The sequence below is a fragment of the Trichosurus vulpecula genome, chromosome 8 (assembly GCF_011100635.1).
Source record: "Trichosurus vulpecula isolate mTriVul1 chromosome 8, mTriVul1.pri, whole genome shotgun sequence".
NCBI classification, from domain to species: domain Eukaryota; kingdom Metazoa; phylum Chordata; class Mammalia; order Diprotodontia; family Phalangeridae; genus Trichosurus; species Trichosurus vulpecula.
Genome location: NC_050580.1, coordinates 105,040,495 through 105,067,791, shown reverse-complemented (window position 1 = coordinate 105,067,791; position 27,297 = coordinate 105,040,495). Strand labels below are relative to the sequence as shown.

The window sequence follows — 27,297 nt, the reverse complement described above, 5'->3', positions numbered from 1 at the left end:
GGATACGACATTTACGAAGATTAGTTAAAAGTATGAAAATTTGAGAAAGTAGAAAGCACTAAGAGAATGGGAAAGGGAGGCATGGTTTGCTATTCCCATCAACGAGGGCAAAAACTGCCTCCCTAATTCATTCAAAAATCATTTTTAAGCGCCTGCTACGTTCCGGGCATTGTATTAGGTGCTGAGATGAAAAAGGAGAAAAAAAAACTCCCGGTCCTCAAAACTCTTATATGGGGGTGAGGGGATGGGGGTGGGGCGGGGAAGACTAGTTACGGTCGGAGGTGGAGAAACTTGTATAAAGTTAAGTAAAAACAAAATAACTACAATTTAGTTGGAAGGGGGCATGTATCCATAGAGTTTTCAGGCAGAGTCTAAATGATCACCAGGCATAGATGCGGGATAACAGGTTGAACTTGATGACCTCTAAAGTGTCTTTCAACTCGGAGATTCTATGATTATGTGATGGTAGGGAATCCCAGAGATGATCTTTGCACAACCTGGGCTAGAGATGACAGGTGTATGAGGAACAAGATAAATACCCTCCCCCACCCCTACCTCCCAAGATCAGAAGACAGCTCTGCATTTAAAGGAAAAAGAAAGCAAATCCAACTCCGAAACTAACCTTTGCTATTTCTCCTGGACCGAAATGGGGGAGGGGTGGGGATGAGACGAGGTGGAGATGTCTACTGAAGGGATTGTGACCTAGACTTAGCACTGGGATAGCATTCGGCGGTGAGAAAGGAAGGGGGTGGGTGGGGGTGGCGAGTAGTTCTCCATTACCTAGGTTGGTTTTAATTCTGCCCAGTTCCAGACTGCGGTGTGTTGTTTGTGCAGGTGTACACAAACAGTCGCCGTATGGATTTTTCCAGCTCATGTCAAATGCGGTGAATTTCCGTGAAGGACTGAGGAGGGGCAGGTAGGAAACTCGACTGTGGAAGGGATTCAGAAAAGGGGAATGGGGGGGCGATCCAGAGACTCTTTCCCCACCTTTTATCCTTACTGGTCAGATGGATGTACATGGCTCGCGCTAGGACCCAGGGGCCAGAGAGCCTCAGTCGTCCTGTAGGTTCATTCAATCTCTCATACACACACATACACTCACACACACGCACACCCGCGCGCGCACACACACGCACACATACACACACGCACGCAGACATACACAACTGCAACCAGGAGAGGTTCGGAAAGTCTGCGAGAGACTCTTTGCGGCCGCATTTTCTTCTCCTCAGATCCTGTCCTGCACTTGGCAGCAACAAGCCTCCTCCCAGAGCGTCCGAAGCAGGAGCCCGGAGATTCCCCCCCCACCCCCCCCCACCATGGGCAAACGCGGCAGGCCGAGGAAAGAGGCGAGATGCGGGGAGGAGGATGGGCCGGCCGCCTCCCCAGAGCCCCAGCCTCAGCCTCAACCCCAGCCCCAACCTGGGGCACCCGTGGCAGCCCAACTCAGGTGCCCCTTCAGTGACATCTTCAACACCAGCGAGAGCTCGGTGGAGAAACATATCAACACTTTCCTGCAGAATGTGCAGATCCTGCTCGAGGCCGCCAGCTACTTGGAGCAGATAGAGAAGGAGAACAAAAGTAAGTTTGCTGCTTTGGGGGGGGGGGTCGCTTCCAGTCCTCCTCAGTCTGCGCTTGGCCCCCCGAAGCAGCCGCTACCCGTTCCCAGCCCTCCCCCAGCTCCTAGCTGTGAGCGACTGACACCAGAGGAAGGGACAAGCACTCTGGGCTTAGAGAGATGTAACAAAGAGAAGGGGAGAGAGAGCGAGGGTGTGCGTCTCTGTGTGTCTGTCTGCTGGGGCTGTAGAGAAGGGCCGAGGAGAAAACTGCAAAGTGTTGTTTGGCTGACAACCCGGCACTAAGCAGGATGTCCTCGAGGTCGTTTTTAGTCTCTTTTTTTTCAGAGTCTCCTTGGCCGGACGGGTGTTTGTTTTTGCCATCGCTTGGATCTGGGTGGGGTGGGTATATTAGCAGGCTAAAGTTGGAAGCGGAGGGTAGAGAACGGGGATTCCAGAACAAAACCCTGTTCTTTCTTCCTTGCTTTCTTTCATTCTCGCGTTCTCTCGCTCGGTCTCTCTGGTTCTAGCACTCTGTCTCCACCGTCTCTTTTTTTTTTTCTTTCCTTGAGCGCTGTTCTCCAGAGACTCGCGTCCTGAGACACAATCGGGGGGCTGCTGCCGGCACAAGTGCACGGTGTTGTTACTCTCCCCTCTCCATACTCTCCTCTCCCCATCCCCGACCCCTAGCAAAAACAATAAACAAAAAGCCTTACGGTGTTTAGCCTCAAGAGTCTACCCCACACACACACACACACAAGAAAAAATAGGCCCTTGTGCAGTAAGGAAGTTGGCCAAGGGGACGATGCTAAAAAGGAAACTTTATGATCTTGCAGGGAACAATAGTGGACTAGGGTCTGGGCTGTTTTGATGGAGGTAGGTTTATTTATTTATTTTCCAGACGATGTCTCCAACTCAGCTGCCCGGGCAGGCAAGGAAGTAAATAGTCTTCCTGATAAATTCCGTGTACTGGCCTTGGTTTTGGGGGGTGCTAGCTTTTTCCCGTCTATAGCTCACGACTCCCCGCACCCCCCCCCCCCCGTCAGCAGAATAACCATTCCTAACGGGTGCATGCGTTTGCCACAGCTCGGCACCGAGCACAGTCATTGACAATAAAAGATGGGAGGGAGGGGGAAGGGGGAAAGGGAGACTGAGAGAAAACCCTGGCTATTTAATCTGTCCGAACAAGCAGGAAGATCAATGCAAAACGTACGTGTACACACACACACACACACACACACACACTCACACATACACACACAAAAGGTCAGATTGCAACGTGTCAGATCTTGCAACCCTCCCCTCACCATTCCTCCAACACACACTCTCGCTCCCACATGCCAAGAACATCACACACACACAACACACACATACATTCCCACCAGACAAACGCATAGACTTCCAGGGTTAAAGTAATCGTATGAAAGCACGAGAAATCTTGCTAATTCTTTATTTTATTTTAATCGCATTTCAGAGGTTAGCGGGGGGCTTTTTTTTTTTCCTACTCCAAAACGTTCTTAGTGTTTAGTTGCAAAAGAGAAAAGCTCTGATGTCCGAGTTACCATGTCTTTTTCGATTATTCATGGTGGGGAGGTAGGGAATGCATTGGCTTGGGTTGTAGTTTCTGAAAAGCTGGAGTGAGAGTATGCGGATGGGGGGTGACGAGAAGGAGGGGGTGAAGCGAAAATTTTTGTGTTCGTTTTACGAGTGCAGATTGAGGGATGGCATACGGGGTGGGGGGGGGGTCCTCTCCCTCCCTCCCAGCGTCTGCTTTCTCGAGAGTTGCGTCTTGCGTTGACGAAGCTAATTCTTTCAGTTCTTTGTAAGTGTTTATGGAAGAGACCTTGGAAATGGGTTGAAACCTGTATTTTTTCCTTGTGCCACCCCTAAACTTAACCTCCTTCTTTCTCTCTTTACCCCACCCCCCTTGCTTATCCCTGGGGACAAACGGAGGACCCGGGAGCTCAGAGTCTTCTCGTTTATCCGCTTTCCTCATCCTTGGCGTGGCCGCAAGTCACGTAGGCAAAAAGCCGAGCGAGCCGGGTTGCCCAGTGGGGAGTGCGGAGGAGGAGGGGAAAGGTCTCCTCCCTGCTGAGCTAGCCCGCGTGCTCTTGTTTGGGTGGGGAGGTCGTTGGAACAAAACTAAACAAAACCTGACTTGCTCCTTGGAGTAGGGCTTTAGCTCGGCAGTAGTCTCCTTTCCTCGGTCAAAGTCAACTTCATGTACGTATTCAGCCTTGTCTCTCAGCACCAGAAACCCACTCCGACCTCTCCTTCCCCCCCCCTACCCCCCACCGAAATATTTTTAGACCTCGCTCTCCCTTTTCGCTGCTGCTGTTTTGCTTTACAGGACGTGCTGCAAACAGCACCCTGATTTCCGCAGATGTGCTGAGCGCAGAGCGTGAAATAATGTGGCGAGGAGGAATAAAAGGGAGCGGGGCTGGATTGCTGAAAACGCTGAGGAGCTGGAGGCGCACATTCCCTCCCTCCCACTCTCTCAACCCCCCCCCCTCCCTCCGCCCCCAGCCTCCCACGCATTGTTGGTGCTGTGGGGGATGACATAATCCGAAGTCTCTCGGTCCTCCCTGCTCCCAGACCAGCGCCACCCGAGTGGCATGCCCTTCTTGTTACCCTGGGCTCCTTGCCATCATCCCTTGCAAATATCACCGAATTCTTTCCTACTTTCCCCCCACCCGTCCTCCACAGAAATGCAAGGCCCTTTGGAAGGGCCTTTCTTCTTCTTCTTCATCTTCTTCGCGGCCCTCGGCTGCTGTTTTTCTTCTTGCTCCACACAATGCCTAACGTCACGTCACCGGTGTGTGCCTAGAAGAAACACCGTGAGCGGCTGAAGAGGGTCGTCGTACCCCTCTCCAGCCTCCGTAGGCAGCGGTGCGACTTGTTTGTTTTGCTGATTGCATTAAAGAGAACATCTTAATTGGCAAAAAGTGAGAGGGGGGAAAGGAAATGAGTTTTAGAGTCTAGATAGGGTCCGACAGGGTCAGTGGGTTCAGGTCTGGGATATTTTTGGAAGGAAAACGCCGTAGTTTTTCTTTCTTTAAGCTTCCTCCCAGTTTCTTGCACGGTATTTTTTTTAGGTCACATTACTGCATAGAATGCTGCTGGCTCAGGTGCATAACCTCCCTGCCTGCATTACAGCCCGCTCCCCCGTAGTCACTTGATCTGAGTTTCTCCGCCTCTCTCCGCTTCTCCCCTCCCAGCTGGAGACACGTGGTTTCCACATGGAGACAAACTTCTCTCCTCTGACTGGACTTGACCTAGCTGCGTGTTTCGGCCAATTGGCAGCTTTGGCCTCTCCTGACGTCACGCGTTGCTAGGGCTTAGAGGTCGGTGGGTGGAATCAGGAGCCCAGACTGGGAGTCTCTGGGAACTGTAGTGCTTAATCTGCCAGTCCGCCCTCTTCTTAAAGGGTCTCTACACCTACTCCGAATTTTTTTTTTCAAGAGGACTGCCAGGCTCCGTTAAGAACGCCCAGTGAATAGGTGCCCTACAGTGCATGCCACTTCTGTATGGGCTGGGACTGGAGTGTCACAGGACGGGAATCTCCCAAACCTGTGGTGGTTCCGGGTTCATCTTTTACTCTTGTTTACAAACTGGGGAGGAGAGAGTTGTGTGTCTGCATAGTACCCTGAGCTGCCCTCGAAGTTCTTCCCGACTGTAACAGAAATAGAATCTAGCTCAAGAAATGTTGGTGCCTTAACCCAGATGCTATATTGTTTTCTGTAGATGGGGTGGGTTTTTGTTGTTGCTGTATGGTGAGCAAATCAAATAAACAAAGAGTTATCTAGCTCTTCTTATGCTCAAGGCCCTGTGTTTCTATGTAAAATAAGGGCTTTTTGAAGGGAAGCAGGTGTCAGGTTTGCCCTCCAGTGCCCACCAAAAAGAGAAGTATGCTTTTTGAAAATCAAAGTCTTCCTCAGTTTGTAATTGCCCTTACAGGCAAATTAATTACTAAGACTGAACTAAAATCAAGGCAGCTGTATAATGCACACTTGACTGAAAATTAAAGGAGTGTTATCTTCATAGCGTTTACATCAGCAGTGAAAGATGGGGGAGGGGTAGTGTAGGGCTTACACAAAATTCCAAGAGCGGGACTCATAGGGTGTTGAGGGTGGAAGGAGTCCCCTTGGGCAACCCCCTCATTTTGCACAGGATACTAACCTTAAGTTTAAAAGCCGGGGTGCACGAAAACAACAATAGGTAAATCAGTGTTGACAGAAGCAAAGAGGTTTTTTTCTAGTTTGGGGGGAGGGGTGGCCTGGGGGGTATTATAAGTACTGAGGAGGGAAAAATGATCCGAGGAGTACCAGAGAAAGATGATTTAGATGGAAACAGGAGAGACTGGAGACTGAGGAATGAGAGGAGATCCATCTGTGCCTTAGGTGAGGTTTAGGATCATAGATCCAGAGGAGGAAGGGTTCTTAAACTCACACAAGCAGTAAGTGGAAGAACCAAGATTTGAAACCCAATTTCAAGTCCCATATGGCTGGCTAATACTACATAGGAAGAGTGAAGGGACATAGACTTCCTTTAAAAAAAAAAACCCGAGAGATTTATATTATTCGATCTATCCTATCTTTCTAAATTTATCACCCCTATTCACCAGACTGGTCTATTTGCTGTCTCCCAATGTTGTACTTGCCTTTATTTCTGCTATCTACATCCCTAAAGACCCAACTCAAGACCAGCCCACCTCCTCCAAGAAGCCTTTTCTAACTACTTCAGCCCACACTAAACTCAGAACTCCAATCGCAGTTAAGAGTTTGTGTCATATCTTTTCTCTGTTTCCCTTCCCCTTGTGTTATTGTCTCTCCACCTATACTGGACCCCTTAAGGCAAAGATTATATACAGTATTATTCACATCTTAATCAATTTCTCCTAACATCTAGCACAGTGCTGGACCCACAGTAGGTGTTCAGGAAATATTCCTTCATCTGACTGGAAGTGAGGGTAAACTACAAGCAGGAATCGAATTTGGGCCCCAAGGTTCAGAACCAGGAGAGTACTTAGGTTAGATAGTAGGGTTGTCAAAAGCACTTGATCAAGTCTGGGGCTTGGGGCTGTACACTACATTTGACTTCAGCTGGCTCAGGGAAAATGAGGTAGAATTATCCCTTAAGCCGGAAGAGATATGAGCCTGGAGTGAGGTAGAAAGGTCAGGACTTGAGAGCTGTATCCACTACGTTTCTGAATACACCTGGCAGTTGGAACCATAAGAATGGATCAGGTACCTCAGAATGGGGTGGGGAGGGGAGGGTGTCAGGGTCCACTTATCCTAAAATTGAGGGTTTTCTTGGCAGCTGATATTCAGACAGATCACATTTCTGTCACCAAGCCCTCCGGACTAATTGCCTTTTTCTGAAAACCCCATGGATCATTTTTGTTTGTTTGTTTGGGGATAGGGATTCTTCAGCAGCAACCCTGCTTTCCCTGCTTCCTTGGTTAGGAAGCCCAACACTGCTGTAAGAGCCTTGTATTTAGGTATTTTTCTTAGTTCTAGATTTTGATCTCTGCAAGCCTGTCTGATAAATGCTGGTATCAAATAGAGTGGGTTGGCTCCTGGTCAAAGCTGGGTAGCTGTCTTTGAAGATGTAATCAGCAGTTAAGGCCTCAAAGTACCAGAGACAAGGTGCATTATGGAAGAGACACTGGTAAAGGTGCTTAGTCTCCAATGAACGTAAGAAGAGTCCCTTTTTCCTTAGTTTTGAAAGAAAAGGAGGTATTTATTAAGCTGCACCTGCAGACTTTTTCGTCAAAGGTCTCCCTGCATAACAGCTGCTAACCCTTAGAGAAACACACAGCTTGACAGTGACTAAATGTGAAACATGGGAGCCATTTAAAGTAATCTGGAGGAAAGTGTGGCATCGATGGATGACAACCAAACTACGGCCCAGTGTGCCTCAGGTCAGGGTGGAGTTACTCTAAAAGGAAACAAGTTTACTTTTTTAGCAGTGAATTCTGTTCTTGGTGATACATTTGGAAGCTGTGCCTCTGGTTGCTTGAGACCTCTAGGTCAGAATCTAAGGCCCCCAGGCAGGGAGGGCTCCTGAGTTGTGCCTGGGAGGAATGGGTCACTAGGTCAGAAGATTCTGTCGCCTTAGAGTTATAGAACTTAAGAGCTAGAAGTTGAATCCAATCCCTATGGTATTCCAAATGGAGAAATTGAGTGATTTATTAAGAATCAACAATGAATAAAATGTTTACTGAATTAATGAATCTGTCAAAAGTGGATGGTTGCCCTTTTTTTTTAAGCATCTGACCTTCAGAAATGAATTTGCCACAGTGATTTTCATGCCCATTGTGGTATCCTCTGCTGTAGATCCATTCCTCTCCTCTACTTCCCTCCTACCCCATCCCCTACCAACACTTTCTATAAATATAGTTAGATAAATATTGATTTAAACTGGGTTTCTAGAGCAGGATCACATGTTTGGCCTGGCCTGATCTTTACCAAGATACCACCTCTAAGTTGGAGCTGACACACCTAGGCCCCCTGACAACTTTGGCTTCCAAATGACCCTCTTTCTGAGAGGTGAACCATGGTTTTGTGGTTTTGGAGTTAAAAGAAATGAGAACTTTCTTTGAATAATGCAGAAAGCTATTTTCAGAAGGAAGAAGTGGAGTAAGGCTTGTCTTAGCCTGAACCTCTGAACCACTCCCCTCCTTTACCCATTTAAAAACAGAGGCACATAGGATCATAGAACTTCAGAACTGGAAAGGACTTTAATGATCACCTTTTCTAACCCCTTCATTTCATGGACCAGAAAACTGAGGCCCAGAGAAGTTAAGTGATTTGCCCACTGTCACAAAACTAGCCATTAGCAAAGTTGGTACTAAAACTCAGATGTCCTGACTCAGTTCAGAGTTCTTTCTACTGCTCTTTGGGGAATTTTTCCCTTGCAGTCAGAAGCTAAATTAAAGAGCAGTGACAGAGACAGAACTCTGGGAGCTGGATCCTGGAGGAAGGGCATGCATACTATATAGCACTTGGTACCTTGCTGTGAGAGCTGGCTAATACCCAAATCAGTGATTCTCGATCCTGAGTCAGTGACCTCAGCACACCTCTGCTTGTTTCAGAGGCCAGCATGAACTTCTCATTGAGTTTCCAAAACAAAATTAGTTTTAATTCTATGTAATTTTTAAAATGTGTTTTAAAATTTATGAGGGGCCCAGGATTGGGATAGAGTATAAATCACATGGCAGTATGGAAATCTGAATACTTTCATTTCCAAGAAGATGAATTAAAATCAGCATTAAGGAATGGGGTACCATGCTCATTGGTGCTATATTTCCTGGGAACTCATAGAGATATAGAATATTCGTACTTGGAGGGACATTAGAGATCTTATCCATCTCCCTCATTTTTGGGAGAAGGAAACTGAGTCTCAGAAAGAGGAAGTAACCCAACTCACAGAAAATAGTGTCCAAGGAAGAACTGGAATGTAGGTCTCCTAATTCTTGCTGCCATTATACCACCCGTTGACATTTTGGTGAAAGCACCTCACTAACATTTAGGTCAAGCTTCTAAGCAAGCTGAGATTTTACAGTCAGTCAGTCCCTGCGTACAGACAGACACCTGTTGCTTGGCTTCTTTGCTAAGACTTAATGGAAATGATTGTCTCTGAAATAATTGTCCCTGGTTCAGCCTAGGCTGGAGATGTTAAGGCCTAGGACAGCTGTCTTTATCCCTCTGGCTGAAAATACTGTCCACTTGCCACCAATTTGGACTTGAGATTACAACTTTGCTTCCTGCCCCTCTAGGCTGGTTGCTTAACTGAACTCATATTTCGTGAAAAGAAGGCTTTTAAATACTGGTAGACTTTGCCCTTCACAATACGTTTGTTCTTTGCTGGGGATAGGGGTAGGGAAGTGAGGGAGGTAATGTTTATATGAATCAGCTTAGACTTATAGCTTCATCAGAAGAGCTCTCAAAAGGAATGCTAAGGTAAATGTTTCATTCTTCTGTAAAATGGGAAATAATTTTGCAATGTTAGTGATTATGCCCTGATCTAAAGTAGTAGAAGAACATTAGACTAGAAGTTAGGAGACAAGTTTCTAGTTTGGGTCCTGCCCGCAGCTAGCTATATGTAACTTTGCACAAATTATTTCTTTCTCTGGACCTCCACATCGTCTTCTGTGAAAATAAAGGAATTGAGAGATAGTGAAAAGTGGCACACACCCCAACAGTTAAATCTTCTGGAGAAACTTTGGTGGAGGAAAGTGTCAGAGATTTTGCAATGGTCCTTCTCACCTCCGAAATGTGAGTTTGCTAGGGAGCTATTACTTTTCTCGCTTACATGTGAATCTGTGGGAGATTGTAAAGATTTGAGTATGGGTGGGCTAAGAATGATTCCATTGTGGGGTTTTTCCCCAATAGTATTGCTGTTTCAATTAAATACTTTGCCATTTGAAAAAAATGAAAACAAAAACAAAAACAAAAGTTAGTGGATTGAACGAGACAATCCCTAAAGGCCTTGTAAGCTCTAACATGTTATGATTTCTGAGGAGAGATCACTTCCAGACGGAACTATTTGGTTAGTTTTTAAAAGTAGCGCCCACTTTCGGGTGAGACACTACCTATAACTTCATCTTGACTTCTAACGATTACCAATTGCAAAAAAACCACACTTTCCTTTAACGAGGGTGTCACCCCTCTCCCTTTTTTAAATTATATAATTTGTGTACAATCCCTGGCCGTTTATCCAGCTCCACTTTTTATTCTTGCAAGGTGGGTAAAGTAGAAGCAAGCCATCTCCATTCTCTGTTACTCATTTTGTGGCTTCTTTATGGTACTCTTTTCATAGTGTGCCCACCTTACCGTGCCACTTTTAAACCCCTTGGTAGGCAAATCCTGATAGCTAACTCCAGCATGTGTTTAGGAAAAACAAGCATTTTTTAGTAGCATTCTGATGAGAATATAAATGGTAAGGCTAAAAAATGCTGTTATAAAAAAGATTATTATTTTCATGAAGTCATAATTTAATATTCATTTATTTATTCATTCAAAAGGTATTTCCTGAACACTTACTATGGGTAAGGGCCAACGCTAGGTGCTGTGGAGGTCACAAAGGACCGTAAGATTAGTTCTTGCCTACTGGGGATTTGAAATAAGAAGTACACCAATAACTGCTGTTCATAAAAGAGGTAGAAACAAAATGGAAGTGCAGAGGAGAGAGAGAGATCACTTCCTGCAGCAGGGATTAGGAAAGGATTTGTGCAGGAAATGACAGTTCATCTGGGCCAGTGAAGGTAGGTAGGAATTGGACAGGGAGAACTTGTATTATTTGACTCTCTGTTGTTTTGGCTCTTTTGCAATGACTTAAGACAGCATAAATACTTTACTGTCTTGATTTATGTCCTATGTAGGCAGATGTGTAAATAAGAGCTGACATTTAGCAGCTCTGTTTTCCTGGGTGTGAGGAGAGGGTATAGTCATAGTCCTGGGCTATATAAGGCCCCGTCATTACGCTGTGAGATCCCTAAGTCCTTTCCCTATCCCAGGCCAAGTCAACACTGCTTCCTTTATTTCCTTAGAACAATATTCTCTATGAGACAAAACCTCATGATACAGTAGAAAGAACCCTGCACTTAGATTCAGGAGACCTGGGCCCCAGGTCTGCTATTTGTTAGCTGTGTGAATGGGTAAGTTTTTCAACTTCTCTGGGCCCCATGGTTGGGCCCTGGATAGGGCACTTGACTTGGAGTCAGGAAGACTTAGGTTCCAATCCCACCTAAGGTACTTACTAGCTATATCACCTTGACATGTTTCTGAGCTTCATTTTCCCTATTTGTAAAATGGGAAGGTTGGGCCTCATAGCCTCTAAGGCCCCTTCCAGTTCTAAATCTATGGTCTTATAATCATCTGTAAGATGCTTGCATGACCCACTTCCAAGAGTTGTTGTGAGGATTTTCTCTAGACTAGAGGTGTAAAACTCATGCTCCTGGGCTGCAAGCCACTAGCAAAACCCCTGAGTGGGGCCTGAACCAGATTAAAATATAGTTGGGAAATTTTTAACAAAATAAATAAAAAATACCATAAAAGCTAGATAATGTTAATTTGTGTTTTTCTAAGCCAGTGTGCAGCATGCAGGGATCTGTTTCTATTTGAGTTTGACACTATTGCTTTAGACCATCTAATAATCAATATGTTAAATTTTGTTTTAAAACATTATACAAAGTATTAAAGTGCTCCTGTCCTGCTTAGCCTCTTTCTTTTCTCATTCCTCTTTTGTTCCTCCCACAAGATGAAATTGAGTTCTTGTATGCACAGTAGCCAGTCCCCAAAGAGGTCCCTAGCAAGTATTTCCTGCTCTCCATTTTCAGAGGGAGAAACCGGATCCCTGAGAGATAGCTGAGGAAGGAGAGAATCAGCAGGAAAGCCAGAAACTGAACCTGGAATTGTAAAGTCCCCATCGAGGCCCCAGTTAGGTAGGGTGTGTCCCCTCCTTGGCCAGGCTGTATTGGTCTTGGCATTTGTTCCAACCTGTTTTCTTACTAGTCATCCTCTGGCAGAGGACAGCCAAAACCTGTTGTGTGCTTCTTGAGGCATTGAAATTGAGGACAAAGTGGTCTCTTCCCTTTGAGGGAGAAGTCATCTCCATTCTACTTTGCATGGATGGTACCTCCCTGTCTAACATCCTCTGGTGAACTCATCCAACCAGTACAGCCTTTATGAGATACCCTATGGGATGGATTATGTCTGGCTTCCTGAAGGACAGCTTTGCCAGGCCTATGGCTTGAGCCAGTAGCTCATGCAGAAAAACCAGGGGTAGGGCATGTTAGCCAAGCATAGACAGCAAGGCAGCTACACTGTAGAGGTAGGGAGGAAGGGCACAAATGGGTTGGAAAGCTCCCTTGTGTTGCTTTTGCTTCTGCAGCCTGTCAGTGTATTTCCACTGCAGGGAGCAATCAACATTCCTGTTGTTCATTCTTTGTTCTTGACACCAGCTCCTGGAATTCTGTCACTGTGACAGGGCAAAGGAAGGGATGGCTTGGGAGCAACAGAAGGACCTGTGTGGGAGCCAGACTCAGTAAGCCCATGGCAGTCTTAGAATTCCTCAAGTGCTTTCCCTTGGTGGCCTCCTGTGACTTGCCCAGTCACTCCTCCTCTGGGGAAGGCTTTGGGAGGGCAGGTCTTACGTGTGCTCGCATCATCAAGTCTAGTGTGTCTGTATCCCAGTTGGTCAAACAGTTGGGGCCTTCAGAACATCTAAAAGATTAGGAAGAAGCAGCATCACAAGGGTCAACAAAAGCTTTGCTCCGGATACTGGGGGTCTGAAGCACTCCCTCCCTTTTCAGATGAGAGTAGGGGTTAGTTATCTTCTTGATAAGAGTCAGATCTGAGTTTAAGGGATCTAACTTTTGTGAGCCTTTTTACTGTGGCTTCTGGACATGTTGCTGTGGAGCTGTGACCATGTTACTGGGGGCCAGCTATACTCAGGAGGTCCAGGTAAACTGGACATGAATGATCTGGTTCTGTTGGGTCCTCCTACTGGGAGGAAAAGTGATGTCAAAAGAATGGGTGGAGGGGGAATAAAGAAGTAGAGATGGTCAGAGTTCCCAACCTTCTGCCTCTCTAAAGAGAAACCAGAATTTCACTTGTCCCTGTAATGATGATGATAGTAACTTACATTTATGTAGCATTTTAAGGCTTGCAAATTGCTTTATATACTTTATTTTTACATCTCATTTTAGGCTTGGCTTATAGTATAATCACATCAGCTATTAACTCTTGGAATTTTTTAATGTAATTTTATATACTCTGTCTATTCTTCTCTTTTACTTGATCAAATTCCTACAGATCTTTCCCTGTCAATTTATTACTTCTCACTTTCTTGCTTCTTGTCTCTCTCTCTCTCTCTCCTCGACTTCCTTCCACTCTCAGCTAAAGTCCCACCTTCTGAAAGAAACCTTGCTACCCCCAAGCCTCCACCCCACGAGGGGAGGGATTGTTTTTTTGCCTTCCTTTGTATTCCCTGAGCTTAGCATGGCACCTGACACTTAGGAAGTGCTTAATAAGTCTTTGTTGATTAATTGATCCTCGGCACAACTCTGAGAGATAAGTAAGCCAGTCAGTCAACGAGCATTTATTTAAAATTTGCTCTGTGTTAGAGCTGTGCTAAATCTTGGGGATGCACAGAAAGGGAAAAGGTCCCTTTGCTCCAGGAGCTTATGAAACAGCAGATAAATAACGAGGTACCTACAAGTTATATAGTATCCTTATATGGATTAGAAGGTCAGTGATTTCAGAAGGGAAGTAACTAACAGCTGGGTAGCCTGAGGAAGGCCTGTTGGAAGAGAGATTGGAGTTTAGACTTTTGGGAAGCCAGGTAAAGCAAGAGGTGGAGGTCAGGAGGAAGAGTCCAAGTACGTCACACAACCAGTGTAAAGGTAAGAGTTGGAGTGTCTGTGGGAAGAACTTAAAGTATGTCAGAGGAGTTGGGCCATAGAGTATAAGTGTGAGAAGACTTAAATGATAGGAAGGGGCCAGGTATGAGTGTTGTAAACGCCAAAGAAAGGGCTTTCTTTATATTTGATTCTAAATGTAACAGGGAGCCTCTGAAGTTTATTGAGTAGTAGGATATCATAATTAGACCTATACGTAAGGAAAATCACTTTGGTATCTAAATGGATGTTGGATTGGGAGGTGGAGAGACTTCAGGCAGGGAGACCACTTTGAAGGCTGTTGTAATAGTCCAGAGGGAAGGGGTGATGAGAGCCCTGAATTAGCTTGGTGGTTATGTGCTTAGAGGGAAAGGGACTAAGGTGGGATTATTCTCCCCATCATGCAGATGAGGAAACTGAGGCTCAGAGAGTTTATATGACTCATCTAAGGTAGCATTTGAACCCACATCTCTCTAGACTCCAAGGCTTGTGCATTTTGCAGAAACCATGCTGCTTATACAGAAAACAAAAACCCAAAAAACAACACAGGCTGATGAATAGTGTGTAGAAATCCAGGTAAATTATTTTGCATATCACAGTAGCCCCACCTAGACTCTCTAGAATTCAGCCATCATTTACTAAAAACCTACTACCTGCAAAGCATAATGCTAAGTGTTGAGTGAGATACGAAAGTTGTTGTGACCTGGCTCCTACCCTCCTGGATCTTAATAGAGGAGCTTAGAATCTAGTGAAATAGATAGAGCTTTCCAGCTGTGGAGATGATCTGGTCTAAAGGCAGCTGTTACATCATCTCTGCTTTACAGATAAGGCATACTAGAAAAAGAAGAGGGGATAGAATCATTCACTTTTAGAGCTGGAGTGGTGTTCAGGGGGCTATAGACTAAAGTCCTCATTTTACAGACAAGCAAAATAAGGCCCACGGTGATGGGGTGACTTTTCTCTCAGTGAGAGACATTCTCAGAGACACTCTCAGGGACACATTCTCTCAGTGGCGGAGTCTGGTCTCTTGACTCCTCAACCATCTTCTTTCCACTGTACCAGTCCATCAGTCAGTACTTGTTAAATGCCTACTGTGTATATACCAAGCACAAAAAGTGGCAAAAGATGGTCCCTGCCCTCAAGAAGTTTACAATCTAATGGAAGAGAAAACAGTGCAAATAAATATTTACCAGGTAAGCTATATACAGGATAAATAGGAAATAACTAAAAGTCGGAAAGTACTGGAATTAAGAGGGCTTAGGGCAGGCTCCCTGTAGAAGGTGGGATTTTAGTTGTTAAGACAGGATGTTCACATTCATTTGCTTGTCCAGTTGTGCAAAGGCCTGGTGCCTCTGAACAGCTTTGGTCAGTTTCTGTTGACCAGGAAGTTCATGGTAAGTAGGAGAAAAAACAACTTGGTTTTTGGCCCAAGCAGATGCATCAGAGTAAACAAGCACTCTTCCAGGAATGCAGGGGCTTCCTTCTCTGCACGGAAGGTTTCTGGTGGTCTTCTTCATTGGAAGAGGCATGGTTTGCTGGAGTGGCTTTACCAGCATCGACTGAATTGATTTAGAGATCCTTTTTCTAAGGAAGAATGAAATAACTACTTATTTGTGGGTTGATTCGACAATACAGCTTTCTCCACCTGAATATTTATAAACCAAGTTTTCCCCAACCCCAGTTGAAAAAGACTGTAAACAATTTTTTAAATTAAATGGCACAAGTGAATTCTGACAGCAGAATGATAAGAGGAAATCAGTCAGCAAACATTTATTTAAAACTTGCTCTGGGCTTAGTACTGTGCTAAACCTTGGGGATAAAAAGAAAGAAAAAACTCCCTGTGCTCAAGGAGCTTATATTCTGAGGGAAACAGCAGGTCAGTAACTAGGTATCTACAAAATATATACTGAGAAGGTGGAGGGCAGTGTAGGGGAAAGTGCCCTGGGTTCTAATCCCTGCTCTGCCATGACCTTGAACCAGTCCTTTCTCTGTGTAGGTCACCTATAAAATGAAGGGGCTAAGCTACATAACCTCTAACGCCTTATGAAATGCTATTAAACACTATTTGTGGAACATTGACCTTGGCGCAGAAGAGCAGAATTCTACCAGACACCTAAAACCAGATGAAAAATAATATCTCATGCGTATGTTATGAAGGCCTACCAAGTCTCTCAGATGTACATATTAATTGATTTCTGCAATGCAGATTCCTCTTGGATTCAACTTGTTCCGAATAAGAAGAGGACATCAGTGAGATTAACAAATCCATTATTATCACTGAAAATCGACTGCTGTGTAAGGGCCATTTAATAAAATGTGGGTTTTTTTTAAAGCCCTTTTCTAAAGAGGAAGAGAGAGACCAGAATAGGAGTCAAGTGCAGCTGTTCGAACCTCTGCCAAGCAGCCTGATCTCACCATCAGAAAGCTGAAGTAAAAAAACTCCCATTTCTGTGATCTCAGATGAACACCCTCCTTTCCTCTTCCTCTCCCCAGAATCCCATGGCGCTTCTTTCCCCTTTCCTCCCTCCCATGTTCTAGGCACCTGATCCGTTTAAGTGCATCCAGGTCCTGGATTGGAGCTGTCAGCCAGCATGGGTGAATGGGATCTGGCAGACTACTGCTCTGGCAGATCATTACGTCACTCTTTTTAGACCCAAATTTATCTCTATGCATACAGACCGGCTGCACTCTAACTGCAGGCTGGCTTTGAAAGAGCTCGAGCTTGCATGAGGAGTTAGGGATATCTGATTCATGGACTGGGTCCTGGTTTTTTTTTTCCCTGCTGCCCTGAGTGTTTCAGGCATGGGGAGGAGTGGAGGGTGGCAGGGGTGGTCTCTGTGTGTGTGTGTGTGTATTTGGATGAGAAGGTAGGGTTAGTACTAGGAGGTGAAATATAAGGCAGAAACGTTATTTTTGTTATGTTCCTTATTCCGGGACTTTGATCTTTCTTCCAAACCCCATACCATTTCTACCCTTGATTAAGTCTGTCATTGATTAATTCAATGCACCTGCAGAAAACTGTTTTATACACTAACCACTTTTTGGACAAGTCACTTGGGAAAGTCATCTGATCTTCCTGTAATGTCTCCACTCCTGGTTCCATCCATGAAATAGACATACTATTTATTGGCCCTGAATAGTTCATGACTATTATTGGCAATCTGCACTTTGGAAACTGAAAAAAACCCCAAATCCCTGAAACAGAGCTTTTCATATTTTAGTCCATATAAAACTGACATTTAGGGTCACTGGATCACTCACCTTGGTATAACATGGAACTTTCCATCTTCAAATGAGACACTTGTACAGAGACTCCTCCAAGAGACAATGTCACAACAGGATAGGACTGATAGCAAGGAAGCCTGGGAGCTTCCTATCTACAAGAGGACTCCCCTCTTGTCCTTAGTTTTCCCATCTGCTGTGTAGAGCTCAAAGTGTACCCTATTCCATCATAAGAATATGAGAAGTGCCACATGTGATCCTTCCCATGATCTCTTCCCACTGGGATTCTGTTCTGTCTGGGGCACATGGGATAGAGGACAGGTAATAGAGGTGGTTGCACCAGGCCCAGTACTCTAAGCGTGGGGTGGGGAGCACACTGCCCACAGCTGGGCAGTGACTCAAGTAGGGCAGCCACATGAGGAGAAGGTGGCTTCCCCAACTGGTGCTAATTACCAGAGGCTCAGTCAGGGACATATAATCAACCTACAAGCTTTCCGTGCCCCTGTCTTGCCATACAACTCCTTAGATTAAGAGCCTACTAAGTGTAGAGGCACACACTACTAAACAGCTGGGTATGAAATGATAGGTAAGCTGGGTCTCTGCCCAGGGGGAACTCAGGGTCTAGTGTGGGGAGATAAGACACACACACACACACACACACACACACACAGACACACAGACACACACACCACATAAATATGCTTGACACTTTGATACTCTATCATAAATGTAATACAAAGCTGCTCTTTAGAGACTTCTTTTCTCTTTCAAGGCTGTCCTCACTCATATAAAACTGCTTTCCTCAGTGAACGCACAGTGTAATTTGCCCCACCCATATTTCTGGAGGCTTGCTCCTAAATGGGATCAAGATTGTCTTTTTTGTCCACTCTCAAGGGCCAGGGACCTTGCCCCAACCATCCCAGCTTCTCCAATAACCCATCGAAACCCATCTTGAACTTATTTATATTTACAACCCAATACACTTTTCTGGGTATCATTACTCCCTACTGTGGAAAGTAGTATTTCCCTTCCTTTGTCCTCAAACTGCATATCATAAGTTCCTGGGGCTACTTCTTGGAGGAAGCAAAGCAATTTGGGATCTGTAGAGTAAAGGTGTTTTGTAAATAGATGAGATTAAATTGCATCCTAATAGTTTCTCACTCTTAAATAGCTGACCTCTGCAAACCAGCTTTTTTTTTCCCTTGGAAGTGAGCAGTAGAGCATTCCTTTTAGGTAATTCTGTCCCATACTGACCTCCCTCTGGCTTCCTTCTTGATGATGGTTGTTACTGACACATGATGGGAAAACCCAGATCAGAGAGTATGGAACGACCAGCTGAGAAAGCAAAACCGTTCAAGGTCTTTTTCTTTTTTAAAGAAAAAAAAATGTCTTCTGTGGTTTATGAACACATCTGTATTTTAGGGACCGTATTTTTAGTCTTAAATGTGGTGCCAAGTATAATATTTAAAAGCATTGGCAAAAGTTTGTAACCCTATGAACTCATTGGAGATCAGTTTCACTGTATACTCATGGTGGTATATAGTAGAAAAAGCATCAGTCCTGGAACTGAGAAGTATGGGTTCTGGACCCAGCTCTGCCCTGAGCTCATTGTTCTACTGAAGCCAAGTCACTACCCCTCTACTGAGCCTTAGTTTCCTTATTTATAAGGAGTTGATCTCTAAGGTTCCTTTTGGAGCTAATATTCAGGACATTTCAGAACACAGAGAAGGGGAAAAGTGACTCCCTCCAAAAGCAGATTGTCATTTCTGTTGTCTCCTAGAATCTGCAGCCACAACCCTTTCCCTCTTCCTCTCCCTTCCCCCCTCCCCACACATACACTTTAAACAGATGTTTATGCTATGACTAAAAGGTAGCTGGTGGTTGTGGAGGCTGGTGGATACGTTTTAATATCGACTCCATTGCTACCCAAGAGGTGATTGGTCTCAAATATGCTTGCATTTGAAAGGATGGGTGCCTTCTGGTCATAATCCTGGGCCTTTTGTTTACTGTTAGCCAATCTGGACAGTTTGGATCCTGGAAATCTTTAAAAATGGGATTAGAAACCACCAATCTGAGATAGATTGGGTGGAAGCCTACCCAAAGCTAAGAGTTCTTGAAGTCCCTCTCACTTTTGGATTCTTAGTTTTACAAGGTATTTTGGGCTTCCAGAGGCATTTTTATTTTTGTCTGTTTGCTCAGTTATACACAGCAATTTTGTGCAGATATCTCTCTTTTACGGATGAAGAAACTTGAGTCCTAGAGAAGTTAGGGAAATTGACCAATGTCACATCATTAGTTAGTGGCAAAGCAGAGAGACCTAGATCTTTTCTGATGTACCAAACCCCATTTTACCCCTTCTGTAGGGCAGGCTGCTCCCAGGAACCTTGAAGGGTAGGGAGAAATACCTTGGCCTCCTACCTTTGGGCACTGAACTCATTGCTTACTGAACCTACTCTTTCCTCTTAAATTTACCAAAGAAAAACAGGAAGTCTCCTCCGTAAACTGCAAAGTTGTTGTAGGATAAGTATTTTGTAAATAGTAATTTTGTTCTTTGGTGAATCAAGTCATCAGTGTGGGTACTCTTCCATTGATGTAGATTATGACTTATCCATGCACTCTTACCCTGTCCATGTAGCTTTGTAAATTTTCCATAATGGACACACACCTAATGAGTCAAGGGCATTCCATTAGTACTCCTAGCACTAAGTGGATAATTTAGAACATGAGTTCTTACCATATGGTCAGCCCATGTTCTTTTCTAGTTGTGTATCTGATGACTTCCTTCATGTGACTTCTCTTGTGTAGTTCTTCACTGGTAATATACTATATAAAATCTTCTATCTGCCGTTCAAAACTCTTCATAATCTGCCCTCTACCCACACCCACCCCCTACCTTTCTATTCATCTTACACTTTATACCCCCACCACATACATTACCATACTGGCTTCCTTGCTCTTCCTTGAACAAGACATTCTATCTCCAGAGCATTTTACCTGGCTGTTCCCCATGCCTGGAGTGTTCTTTCCTCATCTCTACCTCCTGGCTGCCTTTATGTCCCAGCTAAAATCCCAACTCCACAGAAAGCTTATCACAACCTCTCAATTCTAATGTCTTTCCTGTGTTGATTATTTCCAACTGAGCCTGTATATAGCTTGTTTGCCCATAGTTATTTGCATACTGTCTTCCCTATTAGATTGTGAGTTCTTGTAGAACAGGGACTGTCTTTTACCTTTTATTGTATCCTCAGTGCCTAGCACATAGTGGGTGCTCATTTACTGACTACTCACATCTATCACTATTCTTTGAGTGAGCCCTAATTTTAGTTCTTTCAGAAGCTGCAGTATTTCATGACTCCCAGGCATACAGCGTCATCAGAAGGATATTATTGTTAAAAAATATGAGCCTTTATTTTAGGAAAGATTTTCAAGTTACTAAAAATACTGAACAGTTTCTCAAGAGTAACGTAGCTCCTTCTGCCCAGTTTGGGCACAGCTCATTGGCCATGTAAAGTATGTTCAGTATACATGGGGCCAAATTTATTTTTTGTAATTCTGCCAGCCTTCAATTGTTTGTTTTTTCCCCATATACATTGTTGTAACCTTGTATATATTATTTTCTTGGCTTTGCTTACTTCGTTCTGCATTAGTTCATGGAAGTCTTCTTATGCTTCTCTGTATTCATCATACTTCTTGTTTCTTACAACATAGTATATTCAATTACATTTATGTACCACAGTTTCTACAGTTTATTTACCCATCCTCTAATCAATGGACATCTACTTTGTCATCCAATATATATGAACAGGTAGAATAGCTTCACTGGTTTTCTACTCAACTGTATATCATATTTTAGAAAATAAGCATTCTTTATCTGTTTGGTCATTCCAGTGTTACATTAGGTCAAAATCTTTTCGTTATAGATCTCATTTCAGAAGCTCTGCAGTGTTCTGGGGCCAGGTGGCAATTTCATCTAAAAACAATCTCTTTTTCTATTTGGACTCAACTTTGAGTATCCTCCTTAACATTGGCAAGTCCCCTTGGCAAGCATAAATCTCCATTTTGTTCCTGAATATAGTCATGCAATGAAACTTTCTCTGTTATTACATCTTTGAAAGAATCTTGTATGATTCTGGCAAATGTATGGTAAACATCTTGTTAAAAGAGTGACATTAAGGCATCATTTTACTCTACTAAATGACTTTTTGTACTCAATCGGTAGTGTCATGTATTCTCTATATTTTTCAATTTATGTGACTTGAAACTTGTAGTCCAAAATAGTGTTTGAAAAAGCCTGGTCTCTCCTCATTCTTACATCATGGATTCTGTTGATGCATGTGGAAATTATTTTCATAAAAATTTTGCAGAAATGGGATAGTACGTGATGCCACAAAAACTTTGAAAGCTTTAAAAATATGATCGTTATAATGTCCATTCATGATTCCAGAGGACCAACGATGAAACATGCTATCGCCTGACCAGAAGGAGATAGATTTGGGGCTCAGAATAACACATATTTTTGTAGACAGCCAATTAGGGAATTTTTCTTGACTATGCATTTGTTATAAGGACTTTGCTTTTTTCAATGGAATTGGAGAAAAGGGAGAAAAAATAGATTTCGATTAATTAAATTTTTTTTTTAAAATAGATGAGAGTGTTACAGATGTGAAATATTGCATGTTTCAGATGAGGATACTATCTTATTTTTGCTTAGTTGTCTTTGTTGCAAGACACCAGTCACAGAGTGGGGTAGTCTGAGAATGTTTGTAATATAAAAACAAAACACATCAATAAAACAAACAAAAAAAGGAAAACAGTATATAGTTCAGTAGTTAAGAAAAAAAGTTAGCTTTTTTCCTAACAGTAAGTGCCAAGATTTTTTCTCATTCTTTGGCATGTTTCCCTCTTTCATATTCTTTAATAATCAATCCTTCAACATCCTCAAAATTGTGTCTCATCTGGCACAGAATTCTTTTTTGTTTAATCTGCTTTTCCCATCTTGTTTTCTTTAAAGTCATTTGCATATTCCCGCCCCCACCCTCCTACTTTTTATGTCGTTTTCTGTAAATAGTAATGAAATCTATACTACCATTCTGGAAAGGGAATAACAATGGACTTTCTCGATGGTGCCACCATTCCTGTGATTCCCCAGACAAAAATAGCTAACATTTATATAGCATTTTAAAGTTTGCAAAGCACTTTACAAACTATCTCATTTGTCCTAACAACCCTGGGAGGTGGGTGCTGTTGTTATCCCCATTTTTTAATTGATGAAACTGAGGCAGAGGTTAAGTGATGTTTCCAAGGTCACATAGCTGGTGTCTGAAGTGGGATTTGAACTCAGATCTTCCAGGTTCTCAGTCCAGAGCTTTGTACTCCCATATATGTATTGTCTCCCCCATTAGAATGTAAGCTCCTTGACTTCAGGGACTGTCTTACTTTTGTCTTTGTATTCCCAGCTTTTGTTTTACAAATGCTATTTGATTCATTTATTCAGTTTCTTCTTTATGCAGTATATTGGGTCTCCACTGTTATTGATGGAAATATGTTTATAAAAATTGTTTCCACTTTTGTCACCTGAAACAGTTGAAACTTGCCTTCCTCATTTCAACCTTAAATTACCTTAGGATGATTGTTTAGTTGAGTCTTATACAAAGTTTTCTATAGACTTTTTTTTTCCAATTCTTACCTTTATAGGTGATACTTATCTTTCACTATCCTCATCTGTAAGATCTTATAATTTTGTACGCTAAATCAGCATTGCTTTTCGCTTCCATATCTCTCTGCTAAGCATGTGCTTGCTGGCTGACATGTTTTCTGGGTTCTTGTCTCTGCAACAATTTATCTACTTTGATTAAATTTCCTTAGGAAATGGTGAGACAATGTTGATATCTGTTCTTTTTATCCATTATCCATATTTTGCTAATAGCTAGTAAAGGTCAAGTTGTAGTTGTCTCAATTACACACTTATTCTCTTCTTTTAATTTTTTTAGTTTGGTATTGATTTTGTTCTCCAACAAGCTAATCGTCTAATTCAGCTGATTTAGAAGATGATTTCTACATCAGTTAGCAGTCCTTTCCCATTTGTTAAAATATAATCAGTTTCATATTTAGTGACTATATTTTGTGCTCACCATGTCCAACATCTCCTGCATCTTCTCAAAGTTTTCATATGTAGGCATGAGACTTCTGTATAGTCTTCAGACCTTTGATTTTTCTTATTCCTAAATCATTTTCCAAAAAAAAATATTTTTTTTCTGCCTTTCCATATGCCCCCTTTTCCTTTCTGAGCCAATCCATGTAGCATTCGTTAAATGCCTACTATTTGCAAAGCACTGTGCACAAAAATGATATGAAAAAAGGCCTTGCCCTTAATGATGTTATAGTCCACCTTTATAATGAGGTCACCAAATAATGTAGAGACTGATTCAATTTTAAGCATTTTATCAATTTTTATATAACCTCATCTTCTATAATTGATGTTGGTACATAAACTCCAATTATCTTCAGGGCTGTCTTCTTGAAAATGCTTATCATGAGCATTACAGTATGAAACAATTAAATGATATTTCTTGTTGCCCTGTGATGCACAATAAACCCAAATCTACTAACTCCTTTATTCTCCTCTTCAAGGAGAGCTTCAGTGCTTTCCTTCTATCTAAATGTACCTTCTTTTTGTCTTCTGGCTTTATCTATAGCAAGATTGTCAACATTGCCAAGACTCAGTTGTTAAAGTAGTACATCAACTTATTGGTCACTAGAGAAGGATTTCATATTTAGGTTACCAACAACTAAGTTAATTTTATAGATGTGATCTAAGAAGGGCATGGTTCTTAACCCCCTCTGCTCCCCTTTCTGCCTCTCTGCCACCATCACTCTAAAAGTAGAAGGGGGTCATTTTTTTACATGACTTAATGGACAGCCTACTGTTGCAAAGTTTCCCCTTACTTCCCTAGGCGAAAGGAGACATAGGTTGATGCTGTATCCATACTGGAAGCCTTTCCAGAATGGTAGAGTCAGCCAGGGTGTGCTGTGTGTTGGCATAATCTTTGAAAACCCAGAATCATCTCCTCCACAGGATGTGGCAAAGAGTAGGACTTTGTGGGAGGAAATATGCATTATTTAAACAACAAACACTATTATTATTACAAACCTTTCCCAAACGTGGGTAAAATATAAAAATAACCAGAAGAAAGCTTATAGGGTAGATACTCTGTGGAGGATTTATGGAAGAGTGGCTCAGAATTGCCTCAAGATGGGAACACCTGAAAGGGAGAGCGGTGTGCACAACATTGGTGAAATCACGGGTCCCAGGCTCGGGGTGGACTCCCAAGCAGAACTACGTTTCCAAGGGGCTGCTGCAGAACCTTTTCAGACACAGGCGCACCAAGGCAGAGTGGGCACTACGTTTCCCGGCGTGCACTTCGGGCGTGGGCGAGGGGGAAACTACATTACCCAGGGGGTAATGGAAGAGGCGGGGAGGGGGCGGGCCCGGGGGCCGATGCTCCCTCCCCCTTCCGCCCGTGCTCTCGCCCGGGAGGTAAACAAACTGTGCCGCGGACCTGACAGCCGCCGGGGTCGGCGCGGAGCGGAGCGGGGCTGGGGGGGCAGCCAGGCGGGGGAGGCGGCCTCGGCCGGAGCGGGGGGCTGTGCTGGGGCCGGGGGTGCTCGGGCTTCCCCGCCTCCCCTCGCATGCCCCGCGGCGGTGAGTAGCCACCCGTGGGCGCCGCCGCCGCTCCGGGAAGGGACGGGGGCGAGGAGAGAGGTCGCCCCCGGCTCTGGGTCCCCCCGGCCGAGCTCATGGAGCGGGTGCGGATGATCAACGTGCAGCGCTTGCTGGAGGCCGCCGAGTTCCTTGAGCGCAGGGAGAGAGGTAACGGTCACGGGGCGGGGGGGGGGGCAGGAGGAGGTCCTGGGGCTGGGGGAGGGGCCGGGGGGGTCACGGGGAGGGAGAGTGTGAAGAGGAAGGGGAGTCCGCGAGATGGGGAGGGGTGGGTGGAGGGGGAGAGGGGACCATGAGTTAAGAGATAATATTAAATGGGGGATATAGGATACCGGATGGGGAGGGAGAGGACCATGGACTGAAGGGTAGTGGAAGAATGGGGAAAGGGGACCATGAGATGGGGAGGGATGGATGGTTGGAGGGGGAGAGGGGACCACAAGCTGGAGAGGTAGAGGACCATGGGCTGAGGGATAGTGGAAGAAAGGGGATGTGGGACCATGGGAGAGGTCGATAGGGGGGTGCGAAGGGACCATGGTATGAGGGATAGTGGAAGAAGTAGAAGAGAGGACCATGGGATGGGGGGGGGGTGGAAGAAAGGGGATATTGAAGACCAAATGGATAGGGAGACAGGAGACCATGGGGAGGGTTGTAGGAAGGGGGAGAGGAGACTAGCATAGAGAGGGAGGGGACCACGGGATTGGGGGTGATGGAAGAAGGAACATATGGGGACCACAGCTGGGGAGGGATGGGACTTCTGGATGGGAGGGTGGAAGAAGGGGAAGACAAGACCTGGGGATGGAGAGGGAGGGGACAACCATGTGGGGAGAGTGGAAAAAAGGGAAAGAGAGAACCATAGAATTGGGGAGGGGGAGGAACCACTGAATGGAGAAGAGTAAGGGGAAAGAGAGCCTGTCTTGTTTTTCTGTTTCACTTAATACCTGATACAGTGCATTTCATGTAGTAACTGGTGGTTAATAGGTATTTGCTGGTGGATGAATGCATGTTCACAGCGCACAAAAGGAAAATGATCTGCTGGGGATGGGGTTTTTGAGGGGGAGGGAGAGGCAGAAAATGGAATTCCTAGGAGTTTGGGGACTTGAAGTTAAGGGTAGGGGAATTAAGGTTATGAGGGGACAAAAAGGGCCTTAGTGGTAAGGGATAAGGGGGTGGTAGGGGAAAGGTAAGGTAGGGTAGTACAGTGAATGTGTGTGGGTGAAGAGGGAGAACCTGTGCTAATGATAGGGAAAGAAATTATTCAATTGAACAGACGTGTTTTAAGTGCCCACTATTCTGGAGATCCATCTCATATAACAAGGGTGTGCAGTGTAATCACTTTATATACTGCTCTAGTGTTAAGTTGGAATGTCATTTTCATCTTTTTCTGTTTCAACAGCCTGTTGCCAGGAAGAAGGCTCTTGGCCCTTTGAATTCAGGTGCATTCCTCTTTACCCTTTTATCTTTTGTCTTGTGCAGAGTGTGAACATGGCTATGCCTCAGCCTTCCCTTCTGTGCCAAGTCCTCGAATGCAACATTCAAAGCCACCACGGAGACTGAGCCGGGCACAGAAACACAGCAGTGGGAGCAGCAACACCAGCACTGCCAACAGGTACCATTCTGAGGATCCCAGAAAAAGGAGCTGGAGAGGACAAGTTGAGGCAGCAATGCTACGTCCTCTGAATTCAGTTCTGTTCAAACACCAAACCTAGAGAAACATCAAGGGAAGCAAGAGTTGGGGGTTTGGTCCTCTAAGGAAAAAAACAGTTAAAAACGGAAAGCCCATAGTGTAGCTTGGTGAGGCTACAAGGTAACAGAAACACTGGAGGTGACCTTAGGAATTCTTGCTGGGATTATTAAAAGGAAGGTCACAGGCCTAAGAAAATAATGAGTCCAAGAGAGTTGGCATATTGTACATGCGTGTACACAACTGTAAGTAGTAATCTTATATATAACTCTCATTCATTCCAGTTTTCAGGAACAAGAGTCCAAAAAGCCAAAAATATCCCCAGCAAGACAGAAAACAGGAAAATGTTTTGTTGTCAACTATAAGGAAGAATTTAGGTAGAACAAGAAATAGGCCTATTGGGAACAGAGGCTTAAGGAATGGGAGAGGGGAGAGCATGTTGTGGAAGGGTAGTTTCTTATTTAATAATAATAAAGATTAGATTGTGTTGTAACCAAGACAGGAGACCCTTAAAGCAAAAAAAAAAAAAAACAACTTTGAAAGGAGCTGCTTGTCTTTCAAGCGGAACAAATCCCTCGAAAATGCCTGTCTGGGTATACTCAGACATACTTGGCTTCCATTTTTGAAAACTTTTTGGCAGAGTCTGGCTGCCTCTTCAGATTTTTGTTCTTGGGAACCAATGATTTTCAAGTATTCACCTTGGAGGTCTCTTTCT

General features: G+C 44.1%; 1 protein-coding gene across 3 annotated transcripts in view; it reads left to right on the top strand.

The window, feature by feature from the left end:
* The first annotated feature begins 1,059 nt into the window (after positions 1–1,059).
* MXI1 (MAX interactor 1, dimerization protein) overlaps positions 1,060–27,297 on the top strand; it is a 104,661-nt gene continuing 78,423 nt past the window's right edge. For 2 of the 3 annotated variants that reach the window (XM_036736175.1, XM_036736174.1), the window contains exons 1-2: positions 24,832–25,051; positions 26,375–26,507. In XM_036736175.1, coding sequence (XP_036592070.1) covers positions 24,979–25,051; positions 26,375–26,507 — 206 coding nt within the window. In that variant the 5' untranslated portion in view covers positions 24,832–24,978. Of the gene's footprint in view, positions 1,582–24,831; positions 25,052–26,374; positions 26,508–27,297 lie in introns of those variants that run through there. The other variant, XM_036736173.1, reaches the window with a different exon arrangement.